The sequence below is a fragment of the Zootoca vivipara genome, chromosome 14, assembly GCF_965207765.1.
Source record: "Zootoca vivipara chromosome 14, rZooViv2.hap1.1, whole genome shotgun sequence".
NCBI classification, from domain to species: Eukaryota; Metazoa; Chordata; class Lepidosauria; order Squamata; family Lacertidae; genus Zootoca; species Zootoca vivipara.
The window spans coordinates 46,591,218-46,618,414 of NC_142597.1; the positions used below are offsets into that span (position 1 = coordinate 46,591,218).

General features: G+C 53.2%; 1 protein-coding gene across 1 annotated transcript; it reads left to right on the plus strand.

The window, feature by feature from the left end:
• The first annotated feature begins 5,040 nt into the window (after positions 1 to 5,040).
• On the plus strand, positions 5,041 to 26,181 carry PITPNA (phosphatidylinositol transfer protein alpha). The gene is made up of 12 exons (XM_035138834.3): positions 5,041 to 6,976; positions 11,244 to 11,274; positions 15,299 to 15,444; positions 16,424 to 16,515; positions 18,865 to 18,872; positions 19,961 to 20,035; positions 20,905 to 20,988; positions 21,717 to 21,794; positions 22,105 to 22,215; positions 22,818 to 22,940; positions 23,202 to 23,271; positions 23,746 to 26,181. Exons 1-11 carry the CDS (start codon positions 6,957 to 6,959, stop codon positions 23,247 to 23,249), a joined length of 816 nt encoding a protein of 271 aa, XP_034994725.1. The 5' UTR covers positions 5,041 to 6,956; the 3' UTR covers positions 23,250 to 23,271; positions 23,746 to 26,181.
• The last annotated feature ends 1,016 nt before the right edge of the window (positions 26,182 to 27,197 follow it).

The following is a 27,197-nucleotide window of genomic DNA, read 5'->3' on the forward strand; positions in this document are numbered from 1 at the left end:
CTCCCCCTCCCTTCTTAGAAAAGGCTAAGAATGGATGGAATTAAGTATCCAAACATTTACAAAGATTAAACATGGAAGGACAGGCTCCCTGGAAGGACAGATCGTGAAGCTGAGACTCCAATACTTTGGCCACCTCATGAGAAGAGAAGAATCCTTGGAAAAGACCTTGATGTTGGGAAAGATGGAGGGCACTAGGAGAAGGGGACGACAGAGGACGAGATGGTTGGACAGTGTGCTCGAAGCTACGAACATGAGTTTGACCAAACTGCGGGAGGCAGTGGAAGACAGGAGTGCCTGGCGTGCTCTGGTCCATAGGGTCACGAAGAGTTGGACACGACTAAACAACTAAACAAACAAACAAAACAAACATCTAAAACAGGAACATTTAAGCACCACAGCAAATACACCCCCCCCCCCGCCCCGCTCCCCACTGGAGGGGCAGGGGCTGGTGGAAGAGATGGGCTGAGCTGAAAGTGCAACACAACCAGGCGGCCTGCTTTGGGCAGAGCAGAGGCCCCATCACCAAGAAGGCCCTACCTCCTTGCCATCTTGCCTATGCCAGGGATACGCCCATTTCCTTGACTCTTCTCCCTACTTTTTGACTCCTCACCCTTTGGTTGCCATGCTGCGTAAACTACATTCTTTTCATTGCCTGGCCATTGACAGCTGCATGAGCAAAGCCTCCTGGCAATTAAAGAAGCATTTGTCTCTTCTCTTCTTAATTCACAGGACACAGGCAGGATCACCTCCAGGGGGTGTCAGAGCCCTTGCACACGTGGAGGCTGGAGTGTAGGGAACAGGGCGGGTGGCTGTTTACGCCCTCCCATGCCCCATCTCCTAGCAACGGCCTGCCTGGGGTGTTGCAAGAGGGCAGCCAGGCAGGAAGCGGCCCTGATTCAAGCTTGCAGGAGACATGGAAAACTTGACTCGGCAAATGCCAGAGCAGCCAGCCACCCCACACAGATGAAACTGGCACAGCCCAGGGACTCCCTCCAAGGGAGGTTTCAGAAAATGACACAGTGGGAGAAATATTTTAATGCCAGGTGTGTTTGCAAACTGCACAGGAAAGCCGCCGGCACCAAAATGTACGTGCTTTTTAAGGAGCTCCATTGACTGGAAGCCCAGAATTGGAATCTGCATGCTGCTCTCATGCGTAATCTCATTGGCATCCTGGCACCATCCCTGGGAGGTAAAGTCAGTATTACTATCCCCCAGATTGCAGGTCCCCACCCCCAACAACTGCCGAATCTGAAAGGGGAAAGACTATGCTGTGAGTACATGGCAGAGGTGAAATTCAAACCGGAGACTCCCTGATTCATAGGCTCAATGGTCTCCCAGTAGCCCAGCCAGCATGGCCAATAGCCAGGGGCAATTTGGGGGGGGTGTTCCATCAACATCTGGAAGGCCAAAGTTCCCCCCATCTAGTCCAGCATCCCATTTCCTATGGTGCTCAGTCAGATGCTGCTTCTGGGAAGCCTGCAGGCAGGGGCTGAGGGCACAGGCTGGTCCCCAGAGGCAACATGCTCCTGAACAGAGTCCCAATAGCCATTAACAAATGTCCTCCATTGGGCAAACTTTTGATACTAAGGGACCCTGAGCTCAGAGAATATTTTGTCCCCCCCCCCCCCCGCTTTAGGAAGATGTGAGGGCTCTGGCAGGGTCCTAGAGACCCCCTACCTCTTTCCCAAAAGCTGGGGAGGCAGGACTCTAGGACCCTGTCGGGCCTCCTTCCCATCTGTTCTCCCTCCACTATTGGAGGCAGGGAATGTGTCTGGGAATTGCAATTGGGGAGAGTTGCACATGTGCTCAGGCCCTGCTTTTGGAATTCCCTTTGGGACTTCTGGCTGGCCATGTGAGAACAGGAGACTGGACTAGAGGGGTCCATTTCAGCCTCTTTTCTTGATACATACACAATTTTATTGTTTGCCACCTTTCCACAGTTCAAGGCAGCTTACAACATGAAAAAATACGTAACTACAACATAAGTAGACATAAATGATAAATAAAACATTAAAAAATACACAACCAAACTGAATGCTTTGCACATAAAGATATAAAATAAATATATAAAAAGCCCACATCACCATAAGCAATGCCCTGCAACAAAACCCCTTAAACAACACCCCATTCTTCAAGTCTGTTCAGCATTCTCAGATTTTGTAGCTGGAGTCAGTCCTGGCCCCACCCTCCCAGGCCAGGTGGCAAAAGACTTGCAAGGAAGAGAGCAGGCTTTCTGGGACTCACAGCCAAGCTAGTTCTTGATCTGTGTCCCCTTCATATAGTTAGGATCCTTACCGGTACTTACCTTAAGGCCCCTAAAAGACAGTGCTTTCTACTGGTTAGAGCAGAGGCTGGGGCAGGGAACCCTTTCCAACCCACTGGCCACATCCCCTCTGGCGAAACCTTCCAGAGGCTGGATGCCTGAAGGACAGCGGTGACTCTTGCCACCTTGGTACTGCACACCCATGAACCTGTCTCTCCACCCTGGCAAGCCAGAGTCAGGATCCCAGTTCAAGAGCTCACTTGAGGCGGGCATTGAGAGATTGGTCTCAAGAGGGTGCGTGGTCTGAGCAGAGTCCCAAGGGCCAGAGAGAGGGAGGCTGGAGGGCCGCATTGGCTCCTAGTGCTAGAGCATCAGATTAAGACAGTGGAGAGCCAGGATCACACCTCTGCTCGCCCATGAAACTGACAGGGGGCTGCTACTTCTCAGCCTAATCTGCCTCCCAGGAGGCCTATGCCACCTGCCCTGGGGTCCTTGGAAGGAGGCGGGGTATAAAAAGGTACCGGTAATGCACATTTGTGACAAGGGACCATGTCCCATTGGGAATCGGTGTGAAGAAGCACCACTTGCTCTTGGGGCAAAGGAAGGATGCTGGCTTCCTCCAGGGAGGTGCCTGTGCTTGGTCCCCAGAGCCAGGAAAGGGGCCTGGGCTCTGAGCACGCTGCTCACTCCGCATTCAGACAGCTTTGCAAGCGAAGCATCTTTCCCCAAGATGATGTCCTCCTCTTAGTTAAACACACTCCCTCTGGGGGAAGGCATGGTCAAGGCAGCAAAGGCGCAACCCAGGCAGGCAGGCAGGCGGGTGGGGAAGGTTTCTCATCCACAAGAGGTCCTGCCAGCCCTCAGCCCCATTGACTTCAAGGGAGCAAGTCCAAGGGCGGAGAAAAGCCCTCAGATAAGGGGCCTTGGACTTTGCCTCTTGCGTTCTGTGGGCGTAAGTTCCTCAAAGGGTTCACAGGAACAGAAAGTAAACTCAGCCGTTATGGGTTAAGAGGGTGGATTCCTCTAAAGAGATTGGTCACAGGCTGAAACAAAAGAAAACCAAGAGTAGGAATAAATGCCTCCTCCTTGCCCAGAAGGTGGCTGCAAAAAATGGCATCCTTGAAGGATCTCCTGAGATGTCTTCCAGAATATTAAAATTCAAGGTAACTTCGCCTAGCAAATTTCTACAAAAATAACAAACCCATATTGACACAAGAAATAAAATACAAACTGGGTTACACCCAAATACCTTGGCTAACACACCGTCAACTGCACGCCTACTTAAACAAATCAAAAGTAAAACCAGCAGCCAATTTGTCCTTGACCACCTTTGAAAACCTCCTCCTAACAGCAAAAGGACACAGCAAGGAGATGGCATCTACAATATACAAAATACTGCTCCAAAACCCCACAAACCCCCTTTGACACAATCAAAAAACAATAATGATGATGACATAAACATAGGCTACGAAATTACCCCCACCCAAAGGACTAGAATGTGGTCTAAACCATAAGGTCATAATACAGAGCTTACTCTCAACAGCCAGAAACCTCATAGCCAGATGGACCTGTCCGGAGTATAAACATGGACCACTGGTACCAAATCGTATTGGGAAAAGCCTTACCAGAAAAGTTAACCAATAAACTGAAACGGACGTGGGAACAAATAAAGGAGGATGCCTTCACCCTGGAATGGCTCCCCTTTATTACATACACAGCTCAACAAGAACCCACCAACAGCATACACATTTATACAGTGGTGGTACCTCGGTTTACAAACACAATTGGTTCCGGAAGTCTGTACTTAGCCTGAAGCGAACTTAACCTGAAGCGAACTTTCCCATTGAAATTAATGGAAAGTGGATTAATCTGTTCCAGACGGGTCTGAGGAGTACTCAACCTGAAGCGTAAAGGTAAAGGTAAAGGGACCCCTGACCATTAGGTCCAGTCGTGACCGACTCTGGGGTTGCGCGCTCATCTCGCATTATTGGCCAAGGGAGCCAGCGTATAGCTTCCAGGTCATGTGGCCAGCATGACAAAGCCGCTTCTGGGAAACCAGAGCAGCACATGGAAACGCCGTTTACCTTCCCGCTGTAGCGGTTCCTATTTATCTACTTGCATTTTGACGTGCTTTCGAACTGCTAGGTTGGCAGGAGCTGGGACCAAGCAACGGGAGCTCACCCCGTCACAGGGATTCGAACCGCCGACCTTCTGATCAGCAAGCCCTAGGCTCAGTGGTTTAACCACAGCGCCACCTGTATGGCTAACTGTATGGCTAACTTGACCCAACAATCCCTCCCCCCTCACATAAACAAATCTCACTGCAGCCAGCGAAAGACAACCAACCACACACTGTCCCCCAAAACCTCTCACTACCAAGGAAATGTAACAAATAGCAAGAGAACCTACCGGCCCCACACATAGACTTAGTAAAAGCATAGAAGTTTTACCACCCCACCCCCTCTCCCCCTCTTTTCTTCCCCAACTTTATCCTGTATACAGCACTGGCTCACAACCTGAAAAAGAGACAATGCACATATTTTTGTAAGGCAAGAAAATCTTTTATAAAAATAATTTTAAAAAAAGAATTCAAGGTCACCTTGTGAAATTGATCAGGTAGAGCGGTGGGCAGGAGCCTCAGTCCCAGGCGTCAACTGGTGCCCTCCAAGCCTTTCTCTCTAAACTTCCCCCAGATCACACACCCTCTTCCCAGTCCACAGCTCCCTGCCCTGCTTTGGGCCCTCTTTGAGTGCTTTGCCTGACTGGACTCTGCCCTTGGACTCTGGTCATCTCTCTTGCTGGCACTGGACAGGAGGGCTGCGCATATGTGCAGAAACCATGTATCAAGGCAAATGCCCATTTTGCTTCTGGCCCCCACTCCCCACATGCGTGCAGCCCTTAGACTGTAAAAGGTTCCTGAGCCAGAGATTCAAAACAGACAAAAGGAAGTCCTTCACACAACATGTGTTGTAACTGAACTCATCGCCACATGAAGTGGAGATGGCCACTAGCTCAGGTTGCTTTAGAAGGGGGAAATCCAAGGAGGAGGAAGCAGCTTTTCGATGGCTGTGGAGGACCTCCACTTTCAAGGGCAGTCTACCTCTGAATGCTAGTTGCTGGAGGGCAGCAGGGAGGGAGAGCCCATGCTTTTATTCCCTCTTCCTGGGCTTCCCAGAGGCACCTGCAGGACGTGGGAGGCTGGGCTCCATGGCCTGATCCTGCAGGGCTCCTATTTTGCTGGAATTCCCTCCCAGGGCTGTACTGGGCCACAGAGAGGGTGACATCCTGCAAGGACAATGAGAAACTTCTCCCACCGACTATCAGAGGCAGCTAAGGAACAACCGGTGTAACCAGCCCAGCCGGTATGAACCAGGAAACCTACCGTAGCAACACTTGAAATGAGGATGACAGCAGAAGGCTATCCCAGGCTCACTTCATTCTCAGGGGAGGGTGGAGGGACAAGATTGCCTTGCCATGCAGAAGGGGCTGTCAAAGGGCTGTCCCAGCTCAGGGCGGGCCGGGATCTCCTCCTCCTCCTCCTCCTCCTTAGCAGCTGAGTCAGGCTTGGCAAAGGGGGGAGGGCCAGACTCAGCCCTCCAAACCACCTTTCAGCAGCTGAACCTTCCTTCCTGATTTGCTTACAGCCAAACCCTTTTAAAAAGGGTGCTTCCCCCACCCCACCCCCCAAAATATGGAAAAATTCCCACCAACTAACTGATGAATTGAATAGGCAGGGGTGGGGAAGGAGTGCAAGTGTTGGTGGACTACAACTCCCATCGCCCCGATCACAGGCTATGCTGCTACATCCACACATGACTTCCTCCAAAGAAACCTGGGAACTAGATTACCCCATCACAGAACTATAATAATAATAATTTCCCCAGCCACTCTGGGCGGCTTCTAACCGAATATTAAAAACAGTACAGCATCAAACCTTAAAAACTTCCCTAAACAGGGCCGCCTTCAGTTGTCTTCTGAAAGTAAGAGTTACTTATGGCCTTGACATCTGCTGGGAGGGCGAGGGCGTTCCACAGGGCGGGCGCCACTACCCCCCTTGGGATTCTTGGGAGGAAGCCGTGGGGCTGTTTGGGGTTGCAGTTAACTGATGGCCAACCCCCCCCCCCCCCGGTTAAAGAGAAGCTGTGGCAGAATGACTATCCGCTCTCCGAGCCCCATCCCTCAGTTGTTGCTCTGTTTCAAGATGAAACCCACGGGGCTCTTTTGGACCTCCACCGCATTCCGGATGGAAAGCGATGCGTCCTTATCACTGGAAGCAAGGCGGGGCCGGAATGCCTCTGAGCATACGCAGAGCGGCGCCCCCTGCCCTCGAGTTCCGCGAGGAGCCGCCCGGCCCGCCTCAACCTTCCCGCGCTCCTCCTGCGCAGGCGCGGCTCGCTCGTCAAACCCCTCTCGCTTTCCCTCCGTGGCGTGACGCCATCGCGCCGGGGACGCGGCGCAGTGACGCAGCGGCTGTTGCCGGGGAACGCTCGTTCCTTCCCTCTCCGTGCGCCGCCCCTCCCCCCTCTCTCTCTCCCCCTCCCTCCCTCCCTCCCCCCTCCCTTCGGCGCTCCGTCCGGGCCGCGCGCGGAACCCAGAAAGAGGCGGACGGCGGACGAGAAGAGACGGAGACGGAGCGCAGTCCCGGAGGAGGAAGGACGACGGACCACCAGGAGCCGCCGCCCGCCCGCCCGCCATGGTGCTCGTCAAGGAATAGTGAGTGGCCGCCTGGGGGCATGTGGGGGGGGGTGACGGGGGTCTCTTTCCCCGCAGTCCCGGAGGGGAAAGGGCTTGAGGGAGGTCGCAGGGAGTTCCGCAGGCGGAGACCCCCCCCCCCTGACCGGAGGGACGGGGGCTGCGCTCCCTCCCAAGCGGGGTCTCTCTCTCTCTCTCTCTCTCTCTCTCTCTCTCTCTCTCTCTCTCTCTCTCTCTCTCTCTCTCTCTCTCTCTCTCTCTCGCCCCCCCCCCGTGGGAGGGATGCGCGTCCGAGGAAGAGGAGGATGGACGAGGGCGGTGAAGGTCACCCTCCGCCCGATGCCGGGATGGGGATGGGGATGGGGATGGCGGAGCCGCGCTTCCCTCCTCCTCCTCCTCCTCCTCCTCCCCGGCGCCCGGCATCCTCTTTCGCAGGAGGACCTTGGAAGAGGAGGAAGAGCGGAAGGCCGCCGCCGGGAGCCCCGACGGAGAAGCGGGCCGCTCTCCTCCTCCTCCTCCCTGGCCGCCTGGCTGGGCCATCTTCCCTCTCCCTTGGAGGACCGGCTCGTCCGGACAGGGCAAAGCAAGGTGCGGGGTTGCCGCAAGGTTAACTTGAGATGAGTGCCTCTCTTTTGCACCGTGGGGGTGGCTGTTTATGAGTTGTTGTTTTTGGGTGAGGTCACTTGACCCTGCCTGGGGTCAGCTTGCAAAACCACCTTGGTATGGCCCTTCCCTGGGCCTCTGGCAACAGGGTCTCCCTCCTCCTCCTCCTCCTCCTCCTCCTCCTCCTCCTCCTCCTCCTCCTACTGCTGCTGGAAGTCCTGCCTGGCCAGCAAGTGCTGGGGGGGGGGGGAGGACAGGGGCAACGACTAGGACACTTTTGCTGGTGCTTCCAGGTGCTGGGATTTGCCAAACGCCAGAGCAGGGACCCAGAAGATGAGACAAACCCTTTGCTTTCCCTGGCAACCGGCTTGCCAACATGGCCACAGCCATCAGATGCTAACGGGGCCAGATGCCGGCAGCGAAGAGCAGCTGCTCCTTCCTTGACCTGCCTCCAGTTAAACTTCTGTCCTTCTGCAGCACTGTGTATCCGCAGTGTGGGATGGAGTCTGGGATGCCCTGCTGCTCTCCTCCCTGCTCCAGGGTCCACAGCGAGGCCCCATAAAAGGCTCCCTTTTGTTCCCCCAGGCCGCTCCTCTGAAAACACATGGAAAACTTCCTGAAAGAGGTTTCGGACTAGAGCCTGTTTCATATATTGCTCAAAGTTTGCCTCACCTCAGAGGGAGGCAGACCCTGCAGCAGACCCTTCTTTAAAGCCTGGATCAATCCTCAACTGGATCAATCCAAGGAAAGTGAGCCACAGCTAATCAGCCATGTTTGGGTCCAAAGTCTACTCAGTTATGAAAGTATGACTTGATCATCCTCCATTATAGGTTTCTAGTTGAGAGGGCTTTGAAAGAAAGCATTTTCGTTATTAAGGTGGTTTACCTGTTTGCTGACTCCTTGACATGTCTGGAAAATGACAGCTGGCTATGCAGAGTCTGCTTCTTCTGGACAAGTTTTGGTTTCCCCAAGTTATAAGCATTTTGACAGGTTGCTTGATGATGAACTGAGATTCTCCTGTATGAAATTGCTAATTGTCTCCTGTTTGTCTCTTTGCAAACACAGACACACATCCTAGCCTCAGGAGTCATCGTGCTCTGCTGGCTCATCTTCTCATGCATTGCTTTATTCCAAATGTTCATAGAATTGGAGGGTTGGAAGGTATCCCCAAGGGTCATTTAGTCCAAGCCACTTGCAATGCAGGAATCCTAGCTGAATAATCCCTGAAAGATGACCACCCAACCTCTGCTTAGAAACCTCCAAGGAAGGAGAGACCAATACTTTCCAAGGGAATCTGTTCTACTGTTGAATGGCTCTCACTGTCAGAAAGTTCTTCCTGATGTTTAATTTCTTGCCATTTGAATCCATTGGTTCAGTCCTTTCCTCTGGAGCAGGAAAAAACAAACTTTCTCCATCTTCCATGTGACAACCCTTTAGATGTTTGAAGATGGCCACCATGTCATCTCTCAGTCTCCTCTTTTCCAGGCTAAACATACACAACTCCTTCAACCTTTCCTCATAAGGCTTGGTTTCCAGACCCTGGGTTATCTTGGTTGCCATCCTCTGCACACGTTGCAGCATGCCAATGGTCTTCTTAAATTGTGGTGCAGGACTCCAGATGTGTTCTGACCAAGGCACAATAGAGCGGTACTATTAATTCCCTTGTCCTGTACACAATACTTCTGTTGCTGCAGCCTACAATAGCATTAGCTTTTTTCCCTGCTGCATCACACTAAGACCCCTAGATCCTTTTCACATGTACTACTGGTAAGCCAGGTATCCCCCATCTTACATTTGTGCAGCTGGTTCTTCCTTCCTAAGTTTATAACCTGGCATTTGTCCCTTTTGAAATTCATTTTGTTAGTTTGGGCCCAGATCTCCAATCTGTTAAGGTCATCTTGAATTCCGATTCTGTATTCTGTGGCATTAGCTACCCCCTCCCAGTTTGTTGTCATCTGCTAACTTGATGAGCATCCCCTCAATTTCTTCATCCAAGTTGTTTATAAAGAATGTTGAACAACAACAGGCCCAGGACAGAACCCTGTGGCACCTTGTCAAGATGATGAGGAACCCTTAGTGAGCACTCGTTTGGATTCAGTCAATCACCTACATTTTATTAGCTTCTCTGCAAGAGTATCATGGGGAACTTCGTCAAAAGTCTTACGGAAAACAAGATACACTATGTCCACAACAGAAACCCATGCTGGGTCTTAGTAATCAAAATATCCTCCCTAAGTGCTGTTTAATTATCTGTTCTAGGACTTTTCCTGCTTTTGATGTCAAGCTGACTGGTGGGTAGTTTCCTAGGCCTTCTTTCCCCCCTTTTTTGAAGATGGGGACAAGGTTTTTGTCTCCTTGTTCCTGTCTTCTGGTCTGTTATGAACAAGTTTAGGGCTGGGCTCTAAATATTTTGGTACAGGCTCCTGCTTTTAACAGCCATTCTGGAAATACAGTTCTGGCTTTCACTATTGACAGAGATCAAAATAAGGCACTTCTTTCCTTGCTGTTCTCCTTGCCAGAAGCACAGGAAGTTACTCATTCCTCATCTTCCACACAGACCCTTCCTGGTGACTCTCCTCCCCTTTGGCCTAAGACTGGTTTGGTGAAGGAGCTCCCTTAGTAGGGCGTCTTGCCCTCGGCCTGGTTTGTGGGCCACCGTGAGCTCTGCTGTCCAACTGGCTGGTGCAGAGGGTCCCTTTGCAGAATTCCATACATTCCTGGACCCCCTACAGCCAGTCATCCAAGTCTGTTGTCAGGTTGGCTGCTGGAAGCTGGAATCCAGCTGTCCCTGGAGGGCCACAGCAAGTCCCCCTTCCCTAGAGGAAGAGGGTTGCTACTGGGTGTGCATTGCATTGCTGGGGAAGAGAGACTGCCACATTTTGTGCCTGGAGCCCTTCCCCAGTTGGGAGTCATTCCCGTCCACGCTGTCTTGACTTTTCTGGAGTTCATCAGTTGGCCTTGCCAAACATCAAAAGCTTTGCCAAATATTTAAGTTGTCCTAGTATGGAGATAAATGGCATAGTTGTAAAAAAAACCTTGTCTCTTTGTTTTAGTACAGGTAGGCTTTGGTGACAGCTCCTATTGTGATGGCATCATCATAACGCATTAGATAAAGCAAACATCTTTGCTTCTGACCTTAATGTTTAACTGGCCACTGCATGTGTGTGTGTGAAACATTATTGTGGTGTTTGGGCTGGGCTTTACACGTGTCTTCTGTCCTGCAAGTTCCTTGCTGGGGCTTGGACAGAGTCCATCTTGCTGTTCTAGTTTTTCTGTTTATGGAAGTGACAGGCACATAGATTCTCTCTCTCTCTGTCTGTCTCTCTCTCTCCCCTGGATTTCTGTGCACCTTTTCTCTGCATCCTGCCAGACTCGTTTAGTAATGTGGTGTGGTCTTTCTCCACACAACATCTGTGAAACGGGAAACTTCATTGCTGTTCTGGGAAGTCCTTGTCTTAGTTGCCCCAGGCTGCAGAAATGAACTCCCCAGCAGAGACAGCAGTGGCAACAATGGGGGTGGCGGGGGGTGGCAGGCAATAGTGGGGACAAAGGGAGGGTGTCCTAGCTCCACTGGAACCCCATGGGCTGCAATCCTCCAGGGGGACTGTGAGTTGTTGTTGACACTGTACAAGTGATCCTGGTTACTGGACCTTTAGTGAACTTCCTTTTGTTTCTTGTCTTGCAGTCGTGTTCTTTTGCCCGTGTCTGTGGAGGAGGTAAGTGCCAACCTCTCTACTGCTTCTTTTTCAATACCTGCCTTAAATCTAGTCTTGGTTCCATTTGTGGCCAGTGCGGTGTGTTGTGGCTACTTAAAGATTAGCCTGTTTCTGCTTTTGTAGGGGCCACTTTGCTGCACGTGGGGAGGAGGTGGGTGCTTAGCGCTGTGGAGAGGAACTTGTCACCAGTTCTGCAAGGGGTTGAGTGACATTGGACAAGTTTCTGGGACTCTCCTTAAGGTGCGAGGGCCTGGCATTTGTCTGCAGGCTTTCTAATGCTCTTCTCACTGTTTAAACACTCATGGTCAGAGCACCCACAAGTCTCAAGTGTGTGGCGGATCTTTCCTCCAACCCAGTTCCCTGCTCTACTCTTGGCATCAGTTCTGGGTGGCAGAATCAATAAGGTTTATCTGGGCTCTGTTGCCTGCCTGCCCTCCTTCTTAAGACTATTTGAATTATTAGGAACAAGCTGCTGACTAAAGAATGTTCCTGCATTTGCAGCAAGATTAGTGTGTGTTATGTGAGGGCCTAACTCCCACCGGGCCATAAACTTCTGCCAGGGGCTTTGGAGTGGAGGTGGAGACATCCCTTGGATGCGTAGCTTGTTATTCCCCTTGCTCTCTCTCAGCGCTTTGCGCTCCAGGGAAGTGTCAGGCCCTCACTGGGGGCATTCCTGGGTGTCTGTGGCAAATGTGCACATTGCACAAAAGGGTGTGTCCTTTCCTCCAACTTTTTCTTTGAAGCACAAGTGTGGAGGGGGCTTCCAGCTTGAGCGGTGCTCTGCTTGACGTTCCTTCCAGGTCCATTTTTCTGCCCCACCCCCTGCCCCAGCCCTGGTGATGGCAGCAACAAAGGACAATGGAGGCAGAGCTAGGAGAATGTAGGTCAGCCCCAGTGGCCTGAAGCAAGCACGTGCAACTCCTGTATCAGCTTCACCCACGGAAGGAGACCCAGCTGGGGAGCCTTGCTGGAAGTGCTCCTTGCTCCTGGCCAGGGCTTTGGGTGCTGCCCTTCCTCCAGCCTGGATTGGATGGGGCTCATCCTGGTCTTCTGACTCGGCATTCCTGGGGTACTGACTCACTCTCTGCTTGGGTTCCCCAGGCGGAATAGTTGGCGAGTAATGCAGGCCAACCCTCTACAGGTAGAGGGCTGCAGAGGTAACTGAGACAAGATGTGTGAAGGAAATATGTCTGCTTGACATCCCCCCAGCTGCCCGCTGCCCTGCTCTGGCGCCCGGGTGGCTCCTCCTGAGCAAGGGCTGGCCTGGCTGCTTCAGGCTTTGCACCTGCTGGGGTCCTGAGTCCTGCCCAGTGCCGCCTTGTCAGAATTGGGGCAAAGCAGAGTTGGGTTCATGTTTCCCAGAGTTCGGGTTACAGAGTGCCTTGAAGGGAGAAGCAGGAGGTGCGGCTCCTGACCCCTTGCAAGTGCAGCTTGGCCTCTTGCCGCTTCTGAGGCTGTGCCCCTTGGGCAGCCTGTCTCCCTGGACGAGGCCTGACAGGCAGCCCCCTGGGTGAAGCTGTCTTGGAGACCCCCCCTCCCTGGCTTGTGGCTTTGGCAAGGTGCGGCTGGTCCCAAAGCACAAGTCAACCAATGCAGGCAGGTGCCATTTCCATTCAAGAGACCAGAAAGCCAGAGGACCTAGGAAGGCGTTGCAGGCGCCAGCTGAGAGTGGGAGCCAAAGCAGCCCCGAGTGCTACTGGGATTGGGGAGGGGAGGCTGTGTAAAGCGACACCAAGAGGGGGCGCTGCAGAGCAGGATTTGTTCTGAGTGGGCTGGGTGCCAGCTGTGCTCTCTCTTGAGGCTACAGAACCCCTCAGCATCCCCCCCCCCAAGGAAAGCAATGGCGGCAGAGGGGAGGAAAGCAGGAACCTTCCTCCCAATGAGGCAGCTTAAAAATCCAGTGCATCACCTCCCAGTCCAATGGCCCAAGTTGGGTGTGGGGCTTGTAGGTGTCTGTTCTCTGTATTCTTTGGGGGCATTTTCAAGAGCCTCAATGGGGGAGGGGGACCTTTGTGGAATATAAACAAGATGGGCCATCTTTAATATCCAGAGGCGATCAGTTGCTTGATGTTTTTGGGCAGGATGTGTGGGTGTGTTCTCAGCTGTTCCTTCTAACATGGTGCCATCATTTGTGCCCACTCTCTGTGTGCCCCCCAAACCACCCCCCTTCCTGCATGTGAGCTGGAGGATCTGCCTTTCCCAGCTGAATACACAGCCTGGCTGAGGGGTGGAAAGGAAGAGGGGTGCTTTCACTACAGGACCGTGTCTCCCTGAGCATGGCACTGAGTCTGAGGTTTTAGCCCCAGCAGAGCACAGGGCCCCTGCTTGCCAGGCCTCCCAGAGCGCTGAGCTGAGCGGCTCCTTCCAGCCACCCCACCCCACCCCACCCCCCTCCTTCCTGGGCACGGGGCCTCTTGCCCTCTTGGACACTTTCTCTGGCGGATTCCCCCGGGGCCTGCTCTTATTTAACACAGCAATTTATCTGGGTCTGCTTCCTTGTTCCAATGGGATTAGGGGATCAGAAATAACAGGGAAGATTAAGGGGTGAAGATGGCAGTCCAGCAGCCTGATCCTCTTAGTGCCTGAACTCGAACTTGTGGAGCGAGAGGATGCAGGAGAGGGAGAGTGGTGGGCGAGTGCGTCAGCGCTGGGGACACGATGCTCTCTGTCCCCAGGGGACCCCGTCCGGGAGACCCCACCCCACCCCCGGGACAAAGCCACTTGGTCTGCCCCAGTACTTGCTCTCTCTGGACAGGCTTCACAACTGTGCTCACAATTATGGGGCAGATGGCCTTAAATGCTTGCACAGCGTGGAGGTTTAGTGTTGGACTAGGACTGGGTAGAGCCAGGCTCAAATCCCCCTAAGCACCCAGTGCTGCTTCCTCTTAGCGGCCTAATCCTTTCTAGGGTGAAATGAGGGGTGCTGGGCACTTTGGAGGGCTGGATCGACCCCTGTTCCAAGGACTCTGCAGAGCAGCAGGCCCTGCTTCCAGCCGGTGGAATGCCCCAGGGCTCCCAGCGCAGGCTCTGCAAAGTCCTGGCAGCAAATGCAGTACAGAGGCAGAAAAACAGGCAAGACTGTGTAGCTTGGGGGCCCAGCACCCGACCCAGGTTCAGTCCCTGGCAGCATTGCCAGTTGAAAAAGAGGCCAACAGTCTGCACATTGTAAAGCAGTCAGGAACATAGGAAGCTGCCTGATGCAGGCTCAATAATAATAATAAAGGTCAAGGGACCCCTGACCATTAGGTCCAGTCATGACTGACTCTGGGGTTGCGGCGCTCATCTCGCATTATTGACCCAGGGAGCCGGCGTACAGCTTCCGGGTCATGTGGCCAGCATAACTAAGCCGCATCTGGTGAACCAGAGTAGCGTATGGAAACGTCGTTGACCTTCCCGCTGGAGCAGTACCTATTTATCTACTTGCACTTTGACGTGCTTTCGAACTGCTAGGTTGGCAGGAGCTGGGACTGAGGAACGGGAGCTCACCCCATCGCGGGGATTCGAACCGCCAACCTTCTGATCGGCAAGCCCTAGGCTCTGTGGTTTAACCCACAGCGCCACCCGCGTCCCGCAATAATAATAATAATACTAATGTTATTATTTATACCCCACCCATCTGGCTGGGTTTCCCCAGCCACTCTGGGCAGTTTACAGCATATCTAAAAACATAAAACATCAAGCGTTAAAAGCCTTCCAATATAGGGCTGCTCAGACCTTCCTCTGTCCAGTTTTAGGTTGGCTGTAGGGCTGGATCTATGCTTATAGCACAGCCAGTGGTCAGGGATGATGGGAGTTGTAGTCCAGCAGCATCTGGGGGCCCACGGCTAAAGAGCATGGCGCTATGCATGATCTCTCCAGCGTCTCCAATCATTTGCCGTATCTTTGCATGGTGCTCACGCTCCTGTTGAGACCCGGTGGGGTAGGCGATGCTGAGCTGGCTGGACCAGTCCAGGGCTGCTTCCTGTGTCCCTGCCTACCTGCTTGCGGAATCTGCAGTAATGCTGTGATGTCCCTCCTCCTTCAGTACCAAGTGGGGCAGCTGTACTCCGTGGCAGAAGCCAGCAAGAACGAAACTGGTGGTGGTGAAGGGGTGGAAGTCCTGGTGAACGAGCCCTATGAGCGCGACGGGGAGCGCGGACAGTACACCCACAAGATCTACCACTTGCAGAGGTATGTGGCGGAGATGCTGCAGGCAGGGTGGGTGTTGGCCAGCAGAGGCCTTGCTTGGTCTTCCTGGGGAAGGGTGAACTCTCTTTGCCTTTGGGGAGAGGAGGGTAGTTGACCCCAGGTTCTGTCTTGGGAAGGCAGCCCCTGTCTGAGAAAAGAGCCCTCTGGCCAGAATTCTGAGCGGCCCCCAAGTGAGCTTCAGGGGTGGCTGGAGGAAGTGCTTGCTGGGGGGGGGGGGTTGGATCTTGGGCCCCTCAAGTGACCCACAGATTCCTCCCTCCCTCTTCTGGGGGCTTGTTCAGCCCTAGTACTGCTTTTCCGCATGTTGGGCTTGTTGCTGCTTGTGCACAAGGGAAGCAGTGGGTCCTCTTCCTGCTTCAGCTGCTGGGCAACTGTTCTTGTGGCACTCCTTGCTACAGCTCCTTTTTGGGTGGGGGTATTGCTTTGATCCCAGCTGCTGTGACCTGTTCAAGTGACTCTCAGGAAGCCTGCAGGCCCGTTGGAGAAGGCCACAGCCAGGCACTTGTGAGCTGAGGTTCCTCATCGAGCCTTTCTGGCCTGGTGATGAGCAGACTGGGGAGACAGAGAGGAGGAGTCACAGCTGGGTGGGGGGGGGGAAGCTCCCTCTTGACCCCTTTGCAAAGCAGCTTGCCCTTTGGCTTTACCTGCAACTGTGGAGAGCAGCAGGTCAGTCTGAGGTCCTGGGCCTGAGCACTGCTGGCTGGGGGAGGTTTCAAGTCAGTTGCCTTTTTCTGCAGGGTCGGTGGCCCTTCTCAGCTTTGTGTGACCTTCTGGGTGGTGTTTCAGCCTTTGGGTGTAGCGCATTGTGTTTGTGGCATTTGACACGTTTGCTGGCTGTTGCAGCAGTCAGTCAGAAGACCAGAGGCCCCAAAGCATCCTGGGCTTGTCTGTCTTTGGAGCTGGGCTGTGTGTGCGAGATGCCGTTCAAAGACAGCTGTCTTCTGTTGCTCGTTTCCTTCAGCAAAGTCCCTCCCTTTGTGAAGATGCTGGCCCCAGAGGGAGCTTTGAACATCCACGAGAAAGCCTGGAATGCCTACCCTTACTGCCGGACTGGTGAGCAGCCTTGCACTCTGGGGGGCGGGACACCCTCCTCATCTTTTTGGAAAAGTGCAGGCAGGCTTGGGGGACCTTTTGCACAGACGTTCCTAAGCTGCAACTAAGATCACTTTGCCTCCCTGGGATGGGCAGCTGTCTTGTGAGGCTGGCCGGAGTTCCAGGGCTTTGGTGCTGGACAGAGGCATCCATTCTGCTTCCTTGTATAAACCGCAACAGGGCTTGCCTGAAGGATACCTGGGCTGATCCTGCCCGGTTGATCAGCCAGGCAGGACTCTCCCTGCTCCAAATCAGCCCTCAAGAGGGAGATTCTTGGGGATCAGGCAGGGCTGGCTGAGCGAGCCAGTTTGGAAGAGCTTGCGGAGGCCGCAAACGTTCTTGCCCCTGAAAGCTTCACAGGGTCCCTCGGCCTCAGGTGCTTCCCCCAAACCATGGACTAATGGGCTTCTCATGTAGGGAAAACAGCAACCCATGTTCTTCTCCAGCAGCTGCCAAGCTATGCCACTGGCAGGCCAGCACATAGCTCAGCAATTCTGTTTTCCAGCCTTGCCATGTTAGCATTTTGGGTGGGAGAATGGGGTAGCCACAAGGCTTGGTTGGTGCAAGAGCTGCAGCCGCTGCTCATGCAGGTTGCAGGGGGCATTGCAGCTTTCCCCCAAGTTTTCCAAGGGCAGAGAAGGCACACTGGGTGGGGGCCCAGCCATGACCTCTTCTGGCCGTGGGTCCTTGCATTGCTCAGGCCTCCCTGGGGGAAACATCCATTGCTGCTCCTGCCCTGGACCAGAGTCTGTGGAGGGGAAGCTGCACCTCCACCTGGACTTGCGGCAGTGCTGCATCCAGGACAGGCCACACTTTGTGGCAGCTGCGCAGGGCTAGGGATGACTTAGTGGGGATCTTGGGACACTGCAGGTCTTCATTTCCTGGAAGAAACTAGCAAACTGTGAGAGGCCCACCCTGGAGAGTCGGACGGCGGTGCTCCGATTCAGGAGCCCTGCTCTGTGAACCTCCGCTCTCTCTTCCTTGCTTTAAGTTGGGAACGACACACCCAGCATGCTCTGGGACTGTGCGCCAAGGGAATTGCCATGGCGGCTTCTTGTCACGGTACATTCCCAGGTGTTCCCTTGTGAAAACTTGTAGGGCCAAGCAACCTGGCCGGTCCTGAAAAAGTGTGTTAATTCCTCAGAAGTCGCTGCGCTTTGAGCAGCCACCTAACACGGGGTGTTGAAACCGTGGCACCTGCCCTGTGAGCTTCAGCTCCACCTCTTCAGAATGGCCTGTCACCAGATCCACCATAGCCTGGCTCATGAATAATGGAGCTCTGCTATCAGAAGCATCTGATTACTGGCAGCCGGCGCTGGACTTGGTTACCACATGGTGGAATGTGAAGAGCTGGCCTGGCCTGGGAGGCAGCTCTTTCCTCCTGTGCAGGATTGGAGCAGGGAGAGGAGGAGAATGTCCTTATGCGCAAAGTGGAGAAGGCCTGGCAGGCAACATTCACCTGACCAGACTTATTCCATCTTCTCATCCAACTGGAAGCAAATGGCAGCAGAGCCTCAACCCTGGCTCACCAGGCGGATGGGACATTTCCCCCGGGGTGGTAGGCTGTCTCCCTCCAGAGGAAGCCTCTTCCAGCCTCAACAACTACGCCTGTTTTCTAGGCACAGAAACTCAGGGATGGATTGAGCCAGTTCCCAGGGCAGCAAAGTCTCTCACATCCCTCTGCCTGTGGAGAACACTTCTTCCTCCCCATCCTGCAGCAGGGAGGGAGGCCCTGTGGCCCTCCAGATGTTGCTGGACTCCCAATGTCCATCAGCCTCAGCCAGCCAGCAGAGGAAAGGGGGAGGGGGGAACCAGGGATGCTCACCCCAGGGATGGGAATGGCTTTGTGATGCATCTTTGGTTATTGTAAAGGTTGAGTTGTGGAGTGCCTCCACAGGCCGGGGCCTCTTGTCAGTGCAGACCATGAAGGGCTGTGGTCTACCTTGTTATTTGGGAGCTTCCTAGGTGAACCCACAAGGCCCCTCCTGCTCTGAGATGTGACACCCCCCACCCCTGTAAACAGAGCAATAGAGCTGGTGCCCCCTCTGAAAATTGGGGGCTGGAGCAGGAGCCCCAGGCAGTGCTGTTGATTCAGAGGCAGGTAGGAGCAGAATCACCCAGGAGCATATCCAGGGCTGTGGGAAGGGTTTGGGGCAGCAGGAGCGCTTCCTTCTGGCAATCCATTTGCCCCCCAGGCACCACTGGGCTACATGCATGGGGGGGCATGTCAGAGTTCCTGCTGTATCTGCAAACTCTTCTCTCTCTCATGAAAGCTGTCTTTCTCTTTCCATGTGCTGATTTCTGGAGCAGTTATTACGGTAAGTGTGCCTTCCTCCCTTCTTCAGAGTGGAGGTGTATGAGTGATTGGGGAGGCTACTGGGATGCCCCACAGCCAGGTGGGGTTTGCAGAGGGACTGAAGCCCTCTTGATGTGGAGCCCCTGCTTTGCACACAAAAGGTCCCAGCTGGCAGAAGACCCTTCTCTCTTTGAGCCCCGTGGGTGGGTGGGTGGGTGCTGCTGCTGCTGCTGCCAGTCAGTGTGGGCAACAGTGAGCTTGAGGGACCAACATTCTGACTCACTTCCTCTCTGCCTGTGAGCAGCTGCTTGACCCTTCAGGGGTGAACTTTGCTTCTTTGAATTCAACAGTTGATGCCCCTCCACAGCTTCCTGCCCCTGTTCTCATCCTGGGCAGGCTGAGATCCTCCCGGGCCACTTGCTCCCTGTCCTGTGGCCTTTGCCCCTTCCTCCGCTGCTCAACAGGGGCCACTGGGGTCCCGTCCTGGCCACTGCATCCTGTGCCCAGAGTGCTTTAGTTTATAAACTCGGTGTCTCGGCCAGTCCTGGCAGGCCCTCGATCAGCCCCTCTAGGAAGTGGCTGCCCTGGCGATGGATTCCAGGCAGGACAAAGAAGTTGTGGGTGGGCTGGCTCCCTCTGGCTCTGGCCTGTTAGCCAAAACCCTGGAGAGCCTCTACCAGCCTTTGTCGTGGGGCAGGGGACCAAGGCTCTGACTGGCAGCTCTAGGCATTCTTTGAGGGTTTTCGTCAACTACACTTTGCCTCCAACAGGGACTGTTTGTCTCTTAGCTGGAAGAGCACTGCAACATCTTTAAAACTACTCCATTCTCATTTTGTGATAGATAAAACAGTGCAGGTTAAATGTTAGCAGGCACAGAGTTCTGAGATATTTGCCAAATAACGTAAGAGTAAGTTTTCTCAAAAGGTTTCTAAGGGCCTGGAATTCCATTGCTGTGATGTGATCCCAGCCTGTGAGAGAAAGTTGCCTGACTCAACTTAAGGCGCCAATGGGGAAAGGAGAGCAGGCAGACTGATCCGCTGCCCCAAGGTGTATGCTGCCACTTGCATTTCCTAATTCCCAGCTGGTAACAGAATCTTCTCTCTTTGGCAGAATGAGTACATGAAAGACGACTTCTTGATCAAAATTGAGACCTGGCACAAACCGGACCTTGGCATGCAGGAGAACGTAAGTGCCTTTGGCAGAAACGGCCCCCGGAAGCGGGTGGCAAAGAGATAGCTCTGCAGAGCTTGCGTTCTGGAGGTGGCCAAGTGCAAAGAAGGTTCTGGCATGTTGCTGGTGTGGAGCAATTCTAAGCCGGAAGCGCTTGTCCCCAAGGGACGCCTCCCCAGCCACCTCCCCATGCACTGCTAGGAGCGCCACAAGACAATACGCCTCCAGGGTTTGTGCTGGGGGTCCCCCAGGAGTTTGTGTGCCCAACTTAAAATGCCTCTCCCTGGACCACACAGGCTGCTCTTGGCCTGCTCTTGTGGGCAATGGGGGGATTCTTCACTTACTAGCTTGCTTTTGGGCAGGAGCTCTTTCCACCTGGGCCAGAGGAGAGGTTTCTTTTTTGACCCCGGAGAACTTGGCTCTTCATGAGCCACCCTTCAGCTTCTCTCATGTCTTTTCTTGCTGCTGCTGTGTTTATTTGATTTGTCTTATTTACAAAACTATTAATTCTAAAGTGATGTGCAAAATAATAATGTAACAGTAAGAATGTATAAAAGCAATGAACAATATCCAACATTCGTCATACTTGGAGCACCAAAGCAAATGGGCATAGTTAACTTGAGTCCATTAATTTCAGTGGGTTTACTCTTGAGTAGAACTTAGTTGAATATACCTTACTATAAATATTCTGCTCTTTCATAAAAACTGATGAGTTTCTGTGTGTTTAAAGATCTTTGCTGTTATGTTATTGTCCTGGGTTGGGTGCCCTGAAAGCTCCAATGGCTGAAGGTGGGGGGAAGAAATCAATTTAAAGAAAAGCACTAAAACTTGGAAGGGGTGCACTGAGACATCACGCAAACCCTCCTCCTTTGTGCTGCCTGCAGGTTCACAAACTGGACCCGAATGAATGGAAGAACGTAGAAGCTGTCTATATTGACATTGCAGACCGGAGCCAAGTGCTTTCAAGGGTATGGCAGCCAAGTATGAGAGCTGGCTTGGGGTGGGTGTTCAGGAGAAGGGCTCCTCTTGGGCTGCAGGCGGGTGGGGGCTTTTGGGGGGTGCGTGCTTTGCTTGGCTGGAGAAAAGCAGCTGCCTCTGTCGGGGGCTGTTCCCAGTCAGCCGAACTGGGCCCTGGGCATAGCCACAAATAGCCACCTCAGAGTTGTCTGGCTGATTGTGACCTTGAGTTTCCCCTCATTGCTCTGCAGCAGCATAGCTCACAAATGAAAGAATTGGCTTAGCCACAAAAACTACTTAGACTTCTGATTTCTGTGGGCATTTTGTGTAGGCTTCTAGGAGAGTAAGAGGTTCCTTTTTTCTTTTCTTTTTATTTGCGAGCGCTGAGAAGGAACCATAAATCCCAGCATAAATCGCTCTGTTCCCTTGCTCAGGATTGTAATTGGCAAGGAGGCTGTGGAGAGAAAGGGGGGGTGCTGCCCGTCTTCCATTCCCTGGGGGGCCTTTGGGATTAGCAGCTCAGGCCAAGGTGGAAATGCCCACTGGTCCCCAGTGCAGGGAGCTACAAGGCAGCCTGGGATGTCTTGCCCCTGAGCAGCTGCTGCAGCAGAAGGGGGCAAATTGAACTCCCCTGAGCTCCTTGCTTTCCAGGAAGCAAAGGAGACTGCTTTGCACCCTTCTTTGGAGGTAGGTGTTGCCTTCCTTTGATGTAACCTGCTCCCTGTTGTATCTGCTCCAGGATTACAAGCCGGAAGAAGACCCATCAAAATTTAAATCCACCAAAACAGGGCGTGGCCCTTTGGGGCCCAACTGGAAGGTATGTGTGGCCATTGGCGTCTTTCTGGGAGCTGTGCCAAATGGCAGTGGTCCTTGGAGAATAGGGGCTCTGTAGCTGTCAAGTGTTCATGCTGCTTCACAGCTGATGGAAGGTGGCTCAGGACTGTCTTCCTTGAGACTTAAATGGGGGGCTTCCTGGCTCATAGCTGGTACTCTGGACCTGCTGTTGTGGGTTGGGTTGCCAGAAGTGTAAGCATTGAATGAGCAGAGAGGAGGAAGAGGGGAGGGCTGGCCGGGGGCTGGTTGGGGCCAAGGGCTCCATTCTGAGGACTCCTCTCTTATGTCTGCAGAAGGAGCTGGGCAAGCAAGCTGACTGTCCATACATGTGTGCTTACAAGCTAGTAACAGTCAAGTTCAAGTGGTGGGGGCTGCAGAACAAAGTTGAAAACTTTATACAGAAGGTGAGTGAAAGGTCACCCCAAAAGGCCAACAGGACGTAATTGGGGAAGGCGGGTGAGATGGTACAGCCCTCGGCCTTCACAAAAGGGCTGGGGGGGGGGAACTTCCTTTCATCGCTTGGGTGCTGCGGCTTTGCCAGGCGTGCCACATTCTTCTCTTGGAGCTGGAGCAGTCACACCCCAACTGCAGGCAGGCAAAGGAGGGCCTGCCACGTTGGCCTTGTTGCTTTGCCTTTGGCGAGTGCACACAGCTTTCCTTTACAGCCAGAAAAACCTGTGTCTGCCTCAGAATAGTTACAAGCCAAGGGCTGAGATGGCCTTTTGTGCCCAGCAAGATGAACAGGCTCTGTAGGGCCCATCTTCCTTCTGCTTTGTGTATCGGAGCTCTAACATTCTTGCGCTTGCCTGCAAGAGCGTAGAACAGTCAGTCGCTGGACAAGGCTAAGAATAATGGAACTGACTTCTGGCCGGGAGCAACGTGGTGCTGCTCCCTTGAGGGGAGTGGGGAGGCATGACTCAGCTGCATGGCTCAACATGCCCTGCTGCACGCTGGCTGTGGACGGCTCTTGCGCTGGAGCTCTGAGCTCTTCTTCCTTCTCTTGCAGCAAGAGAGGCGACTTTTCACGAATTTCCACCGGCAGCTGTTCTGCTGGCTTGATAGATGGGTTGACCTGACCATGGAGGACATTCGCAGGATGGAGGACGAGACGAAGAGGCAGCTGGATGAGGCAAGTGGAAGAGACTTGGTCTGCTGGGGCTCATGTCCCCCAGAGGGACCAAGGACTGGGGGCAGGCAAGTGGCCAGCAGCGCTGCTTTCCTCGCCCGAGTGCCTGAAGTTCTTGCTCCTTTTCTCTGTTGGATGCTTTGTGCATGACACGACACGAGGCTCTGCGGAGGTATCTCAATTCAGGAGACCTGCCCACTTGCTTGTGCTGCTCCCTGGCCTAATTTTGCAAAAGACCAAAAATCTCCTTTTCTCCTGCTGCAGATGAGACAGAAGGACCCCTTGAAAGGAACGTCGGCTGCAGATGACTAGCGTGGATTCCTCTCTTTGCACGGTACGTCCACATCTTTGGGGCTGCCTTCCAAGGTTAGAAAAGAGGCGATGCCACAAATATGGGGACAGGGTGCTTCTGGCATGAGCTGTGTTGCCCTTTCTTAAGGTTCCTGCATTGGCTCAAAGCATAAATATCAAGAGAAACATCTGTGCCAGGTGTAATAAATTCTTGGTGCAAGTGTTCTTTGCGGGCTAGGCTGCAGGAGGCTTTTGGTGTGTGCATGGGGTGTCTGAGCAGAACATGGAATAAGTCTGCTGCTGGCTCTCCAGGATTGCACAGTACTGTACCCTCACTGTTGAAACCGTGCAATGTCATCCCTGACAGAAAAGGCACTCTGCGGTCCCCTCCTTCAAAAATGATTGCCAAGATACTCAGGAGTATTTAATAAATCCAGCTACCCTGCAGAGCTTCCCCACTTGAAAGATTGCTTTCAAGCCACTGAAGTAACCCAGTTTCTCTCTTTCTTTCCTTAAGTTTGCAAAACAGCCAGCAGGAAGGCCCAGGAACTCTACCCTCTTGACCAATGGACCATCTCTGGATCAAGCCCTCCTATATCCAGTCAGCAGGCGACTTCCAACCTCCCCTAGCTAACTCTAGTGGCCCTTACTATCGTGAGCAAATAGACAGTCCTCTGGTCCTGAGTGCTCTGGCCTTGGCACCTGGGCTGGAGGCGCTTCCTGGGAGATGGCTGCCCCTGGGACACAGCCGCCTTCCTCAGAAGAGTGTTCAGCCCAATTCCCATGTGGCTCTTTGATTTCCAAGTGACCGTTTTAGCTGAAATAGTCTTGTGATGTGGTGATTTAGATTTCATATGTATGTAAATATCTATATTTTTCCTTTGAAACACTGGGATAAACTGCTGCCTTTGTTTCTTCACCTTTCTTTGTCCATTTGTGGAGATGGGAACTCAGTATTAGAGGGTGCCAGGCCAGCCTTTTTGTTCCCTGAATCTCACGGTGATGGGCAGGGCTCCTGCTAACAAGGAGCAGGGAAGATTGCTACTAGCAGCGCCCTGGTCTTGAAATGCACCTGCATCAGCCTCTGCTCCTTGTCCAGGTTCTGCCTGCTGAGCCCTTTCCAGTGTGGTCCTCAAGGTCCACATTGCTGCTTTTGGGGTGGTGGGAGCAGGTAACTTAGTTGGCCTGCTAAGAAAAGTCCTGGGAATCCTCCACCTTCCTCTTTACTACAGTAGACGAGCTGAATGGTCTCTTAACCTGACCACCAAACAAACTGCACAAGCAGAATCCCGTTCTTTGGTTGTTTCATGCTCAGGCGCTGCTTGTCTTGGGCGTTTGTGCTGCTCCTGAGCAAGAAGGCCCGTAGCACAGAGCAGTGGCACTGCAGAGGGGAGGATCTGTCTCTCTCGGTTGCCAGGAGCTGCAGGTCATGGCCAAAGCTGGCTGAGCTCTTTGCTGCTGAGGAGCCTGTCAGTTGAGGGGCTTCTGAAGCCCACTTGCCTGTGGGCTGGCAGCTGCTTTAGACAATCACAGGAGCAAGAGTGGGTTGAACAAACTGCTGGCTTCACTCCGGAGCTGGTGGAAGCAGAGCTGAGGCCATGCCTTGGTATGGCAGCCTCTGTGGCCAGGCCTCTTCCCTTTCTCCCTCCAGAGCAAGTGGCCCTTGCCAGACAGAGAGGGTGGGAGACAAGCAGGGTGACGATGGGCAGCTTTTTCTTGAGAGGAGGCAGTTTATCCCTCTTGTCCTCTTGTTTTGTCCATTTTTTGCCTTATTAATGTCCAAGTGCAATAAGCAAACTTGATCCGTTCTGTTTGCGCTCTCTTCATAGATGCCCTCTTGGTGACTTGAGGGGGCTTTGGGGGGAAAGGGGCTTTTAGCAAGCTCCCCAGGTGGAGCGGGAGACATGGCTCAGCACTGGGCCTGCCTTGCCTGCCTGAGAAAGTGAAGCCCAGTGGTTGGGGCAAATTCTGTTGGGACCAGGAATGTGTCGGGTGCTCCCTCCTCCCTCCCCTTCAGGGCAAGGAGGCCCCCCTGGTTAATCTTCCTGTACTGTAAAATACTGAGAATTGGGAATTAAAACACTGAACTTTTCTTTTTCTTTTTTCTTTTGGTAATGAAGTGTAAGAGGATTCTTATGCTTGAATGTGTTAACTGTTTCTGTGGCTGTTCTTATCACTCCTGCTGCTTAAAGATTTGTTTTTTAGCTGAGAGGCTTTGTAGCTGGTGACACCACATCTCTATGGAAACAGATGGTGACATTTTGAAGGGCGGGGGAGAAAATCAAGGGAAGATTGTGGTACGAAGGTGAAAGCTCTCATTAAAACACAAAGCTTTCCTGCTTAGCAGTAAGAGTGAAAAAAATGCAGCAAACTTCCACTCTGTGTGTCCTTTGTTCTGCTCTTTGCCTGTTGCATTTTTTTAGAGTTCACCTCCTGCCGAACTGTAGCCGAGGCACATCTTCTGAGCCTTCTCTCTGCCTCCGTCCCCCCATGACTGACCTCTTTGTTCCTTCTTGGGAGGAGGGGGGATCCCAGCAATGGGAGCAGAGAGGGTGCCGCGGAGGCACTGCGTAACGTTGCATTTGGCTTCCCCACCCAGACCCCACCCCACCCCACCCTGTTGGCTTGGAGGAGGGTGGGTATGGTTGCTGAGCTGAGCTTCTCTCTCCAACACCTGCCTGGGCTTCCATCTTTGGAGCCCAGTGTGGGGAGAAAAGCCCCCCACCCCACCAGCATGCTCTTGCCTTTCTGGGCTCATCCTCTGCTGGCCTCTGCAGGGACTCCCTGATCTGTTTTGGTTGGTTCCTAGTGCAACTCCTTTTTATGGCAAACACTTTGTAGACTTGATTAGATGATCTTATTGTTTCTTTAATGTGAGTTTGTGCCTTTTTTTGTCTCCCAATCTTCCAATACAGGCATATTGGAAACAAATCTAATAAAATCATAGACAGAGCATTGACCTGCAGTCTGGCTTTTTCTTGGGTGGGAAGGAAGAAAGGGGTTGTTTTGCCTCTCCCCCACCCCTGATATCTTTTAGGATGTGTGTCAGTCAGTGTGAATGACTTCTCTTTTAATTGGAGGAGGGAAGCTGTGACAGCTGCTGTGCTTCCTGAGCAGCTGGACTCCAGTAACCAGGGGGAAATCTCTTGGGAATGGGTGGGCTTCCCTGGTTGGCCTCTTAGAAGGCTACAGTGGAGACCATGATTTCAGCAGCGTTGGTGACAGCCAGGGGTGGGGCTTGGCGAGTGAGTGAATGAGTCCCCTCCCAGAAGATGCCGAGAAGGCGCCAGGAGCCGAAGGAGCGACGGGAGAAGCGTCTCCAAGCCTGCAGTTTCCCGGAGGCCTTCCTACCGCAGAAGGGGTGCTCTGCACATGTTCTTGGTAGTCTCGGTCTCCCTTATCCCGCATTTGCACTCCGGCCTAATTAGGACAGCCCTAATTTATATATGAAGCCAGTGCAAGGCGAGGCTTCTCTGGCCTTTGAGGCCTGTCTACATCGAGGTTTTATTTATCGTACGACTTCAGGCGCGGCTATGAAAGGCCCACTGCTGCGTTCCGTGGGGCTTCCCGCCGCGTCGCCCTTTCTCCCTCCTCGTAGCCGGGCCTTCCGGCAGCCCCGCTACGCTGCCCGCCCTGCAGGGCCAGGAAGCGGAGCGCGAAGCCTCCCTGGCCCAAAGCCCACCCGGAAGGCAGCTGCGGCGGGACGTCACGGCACGCTCTGGAAGGGAGTCCGAAATTGCAGAGGGGACCATTTTGCTGCCGGGATGGGCCACTCCCTGGATCCAATTGAGAAGCCATGTTTGAATCTTCCAGAAAACAGTGGAAGCCTGGACCGCGCAGGGCAAGCGCCCCCCTCCCCGCAAAAGAAACCCACACACAAAATCCCACAGGCACGTGAACGCCCCATCAAAGCGTAGGTTTCTATTTTGCGAGAAATTTAATTTAACTTTAATTTTACTGCGCATTTTT

Excerpts from the sequence above, each read along its gene's own strand:
- PITPNA (XM_035138834.3), top strand. The coding sequence starts at position 6,957 with ATGGTGCTCGTCAAGGAATA. Across the intron at positions 15,445-16,423 it reads AAGATCTACCACTTGCAGAG|CAAAGTCCCTCCCTTTGTGA; the intron begins GTATGTGGCGGA and ends CGTTTCCTTCAG. Across the intron at positions 20,989-21,716 it reads GGAGCCAAGTGCTTTCAAGG|GATTACAAGCCGGAAGAAGA; the intron begins GTATGGCAGCCA and ends TATCTGCTCCAG.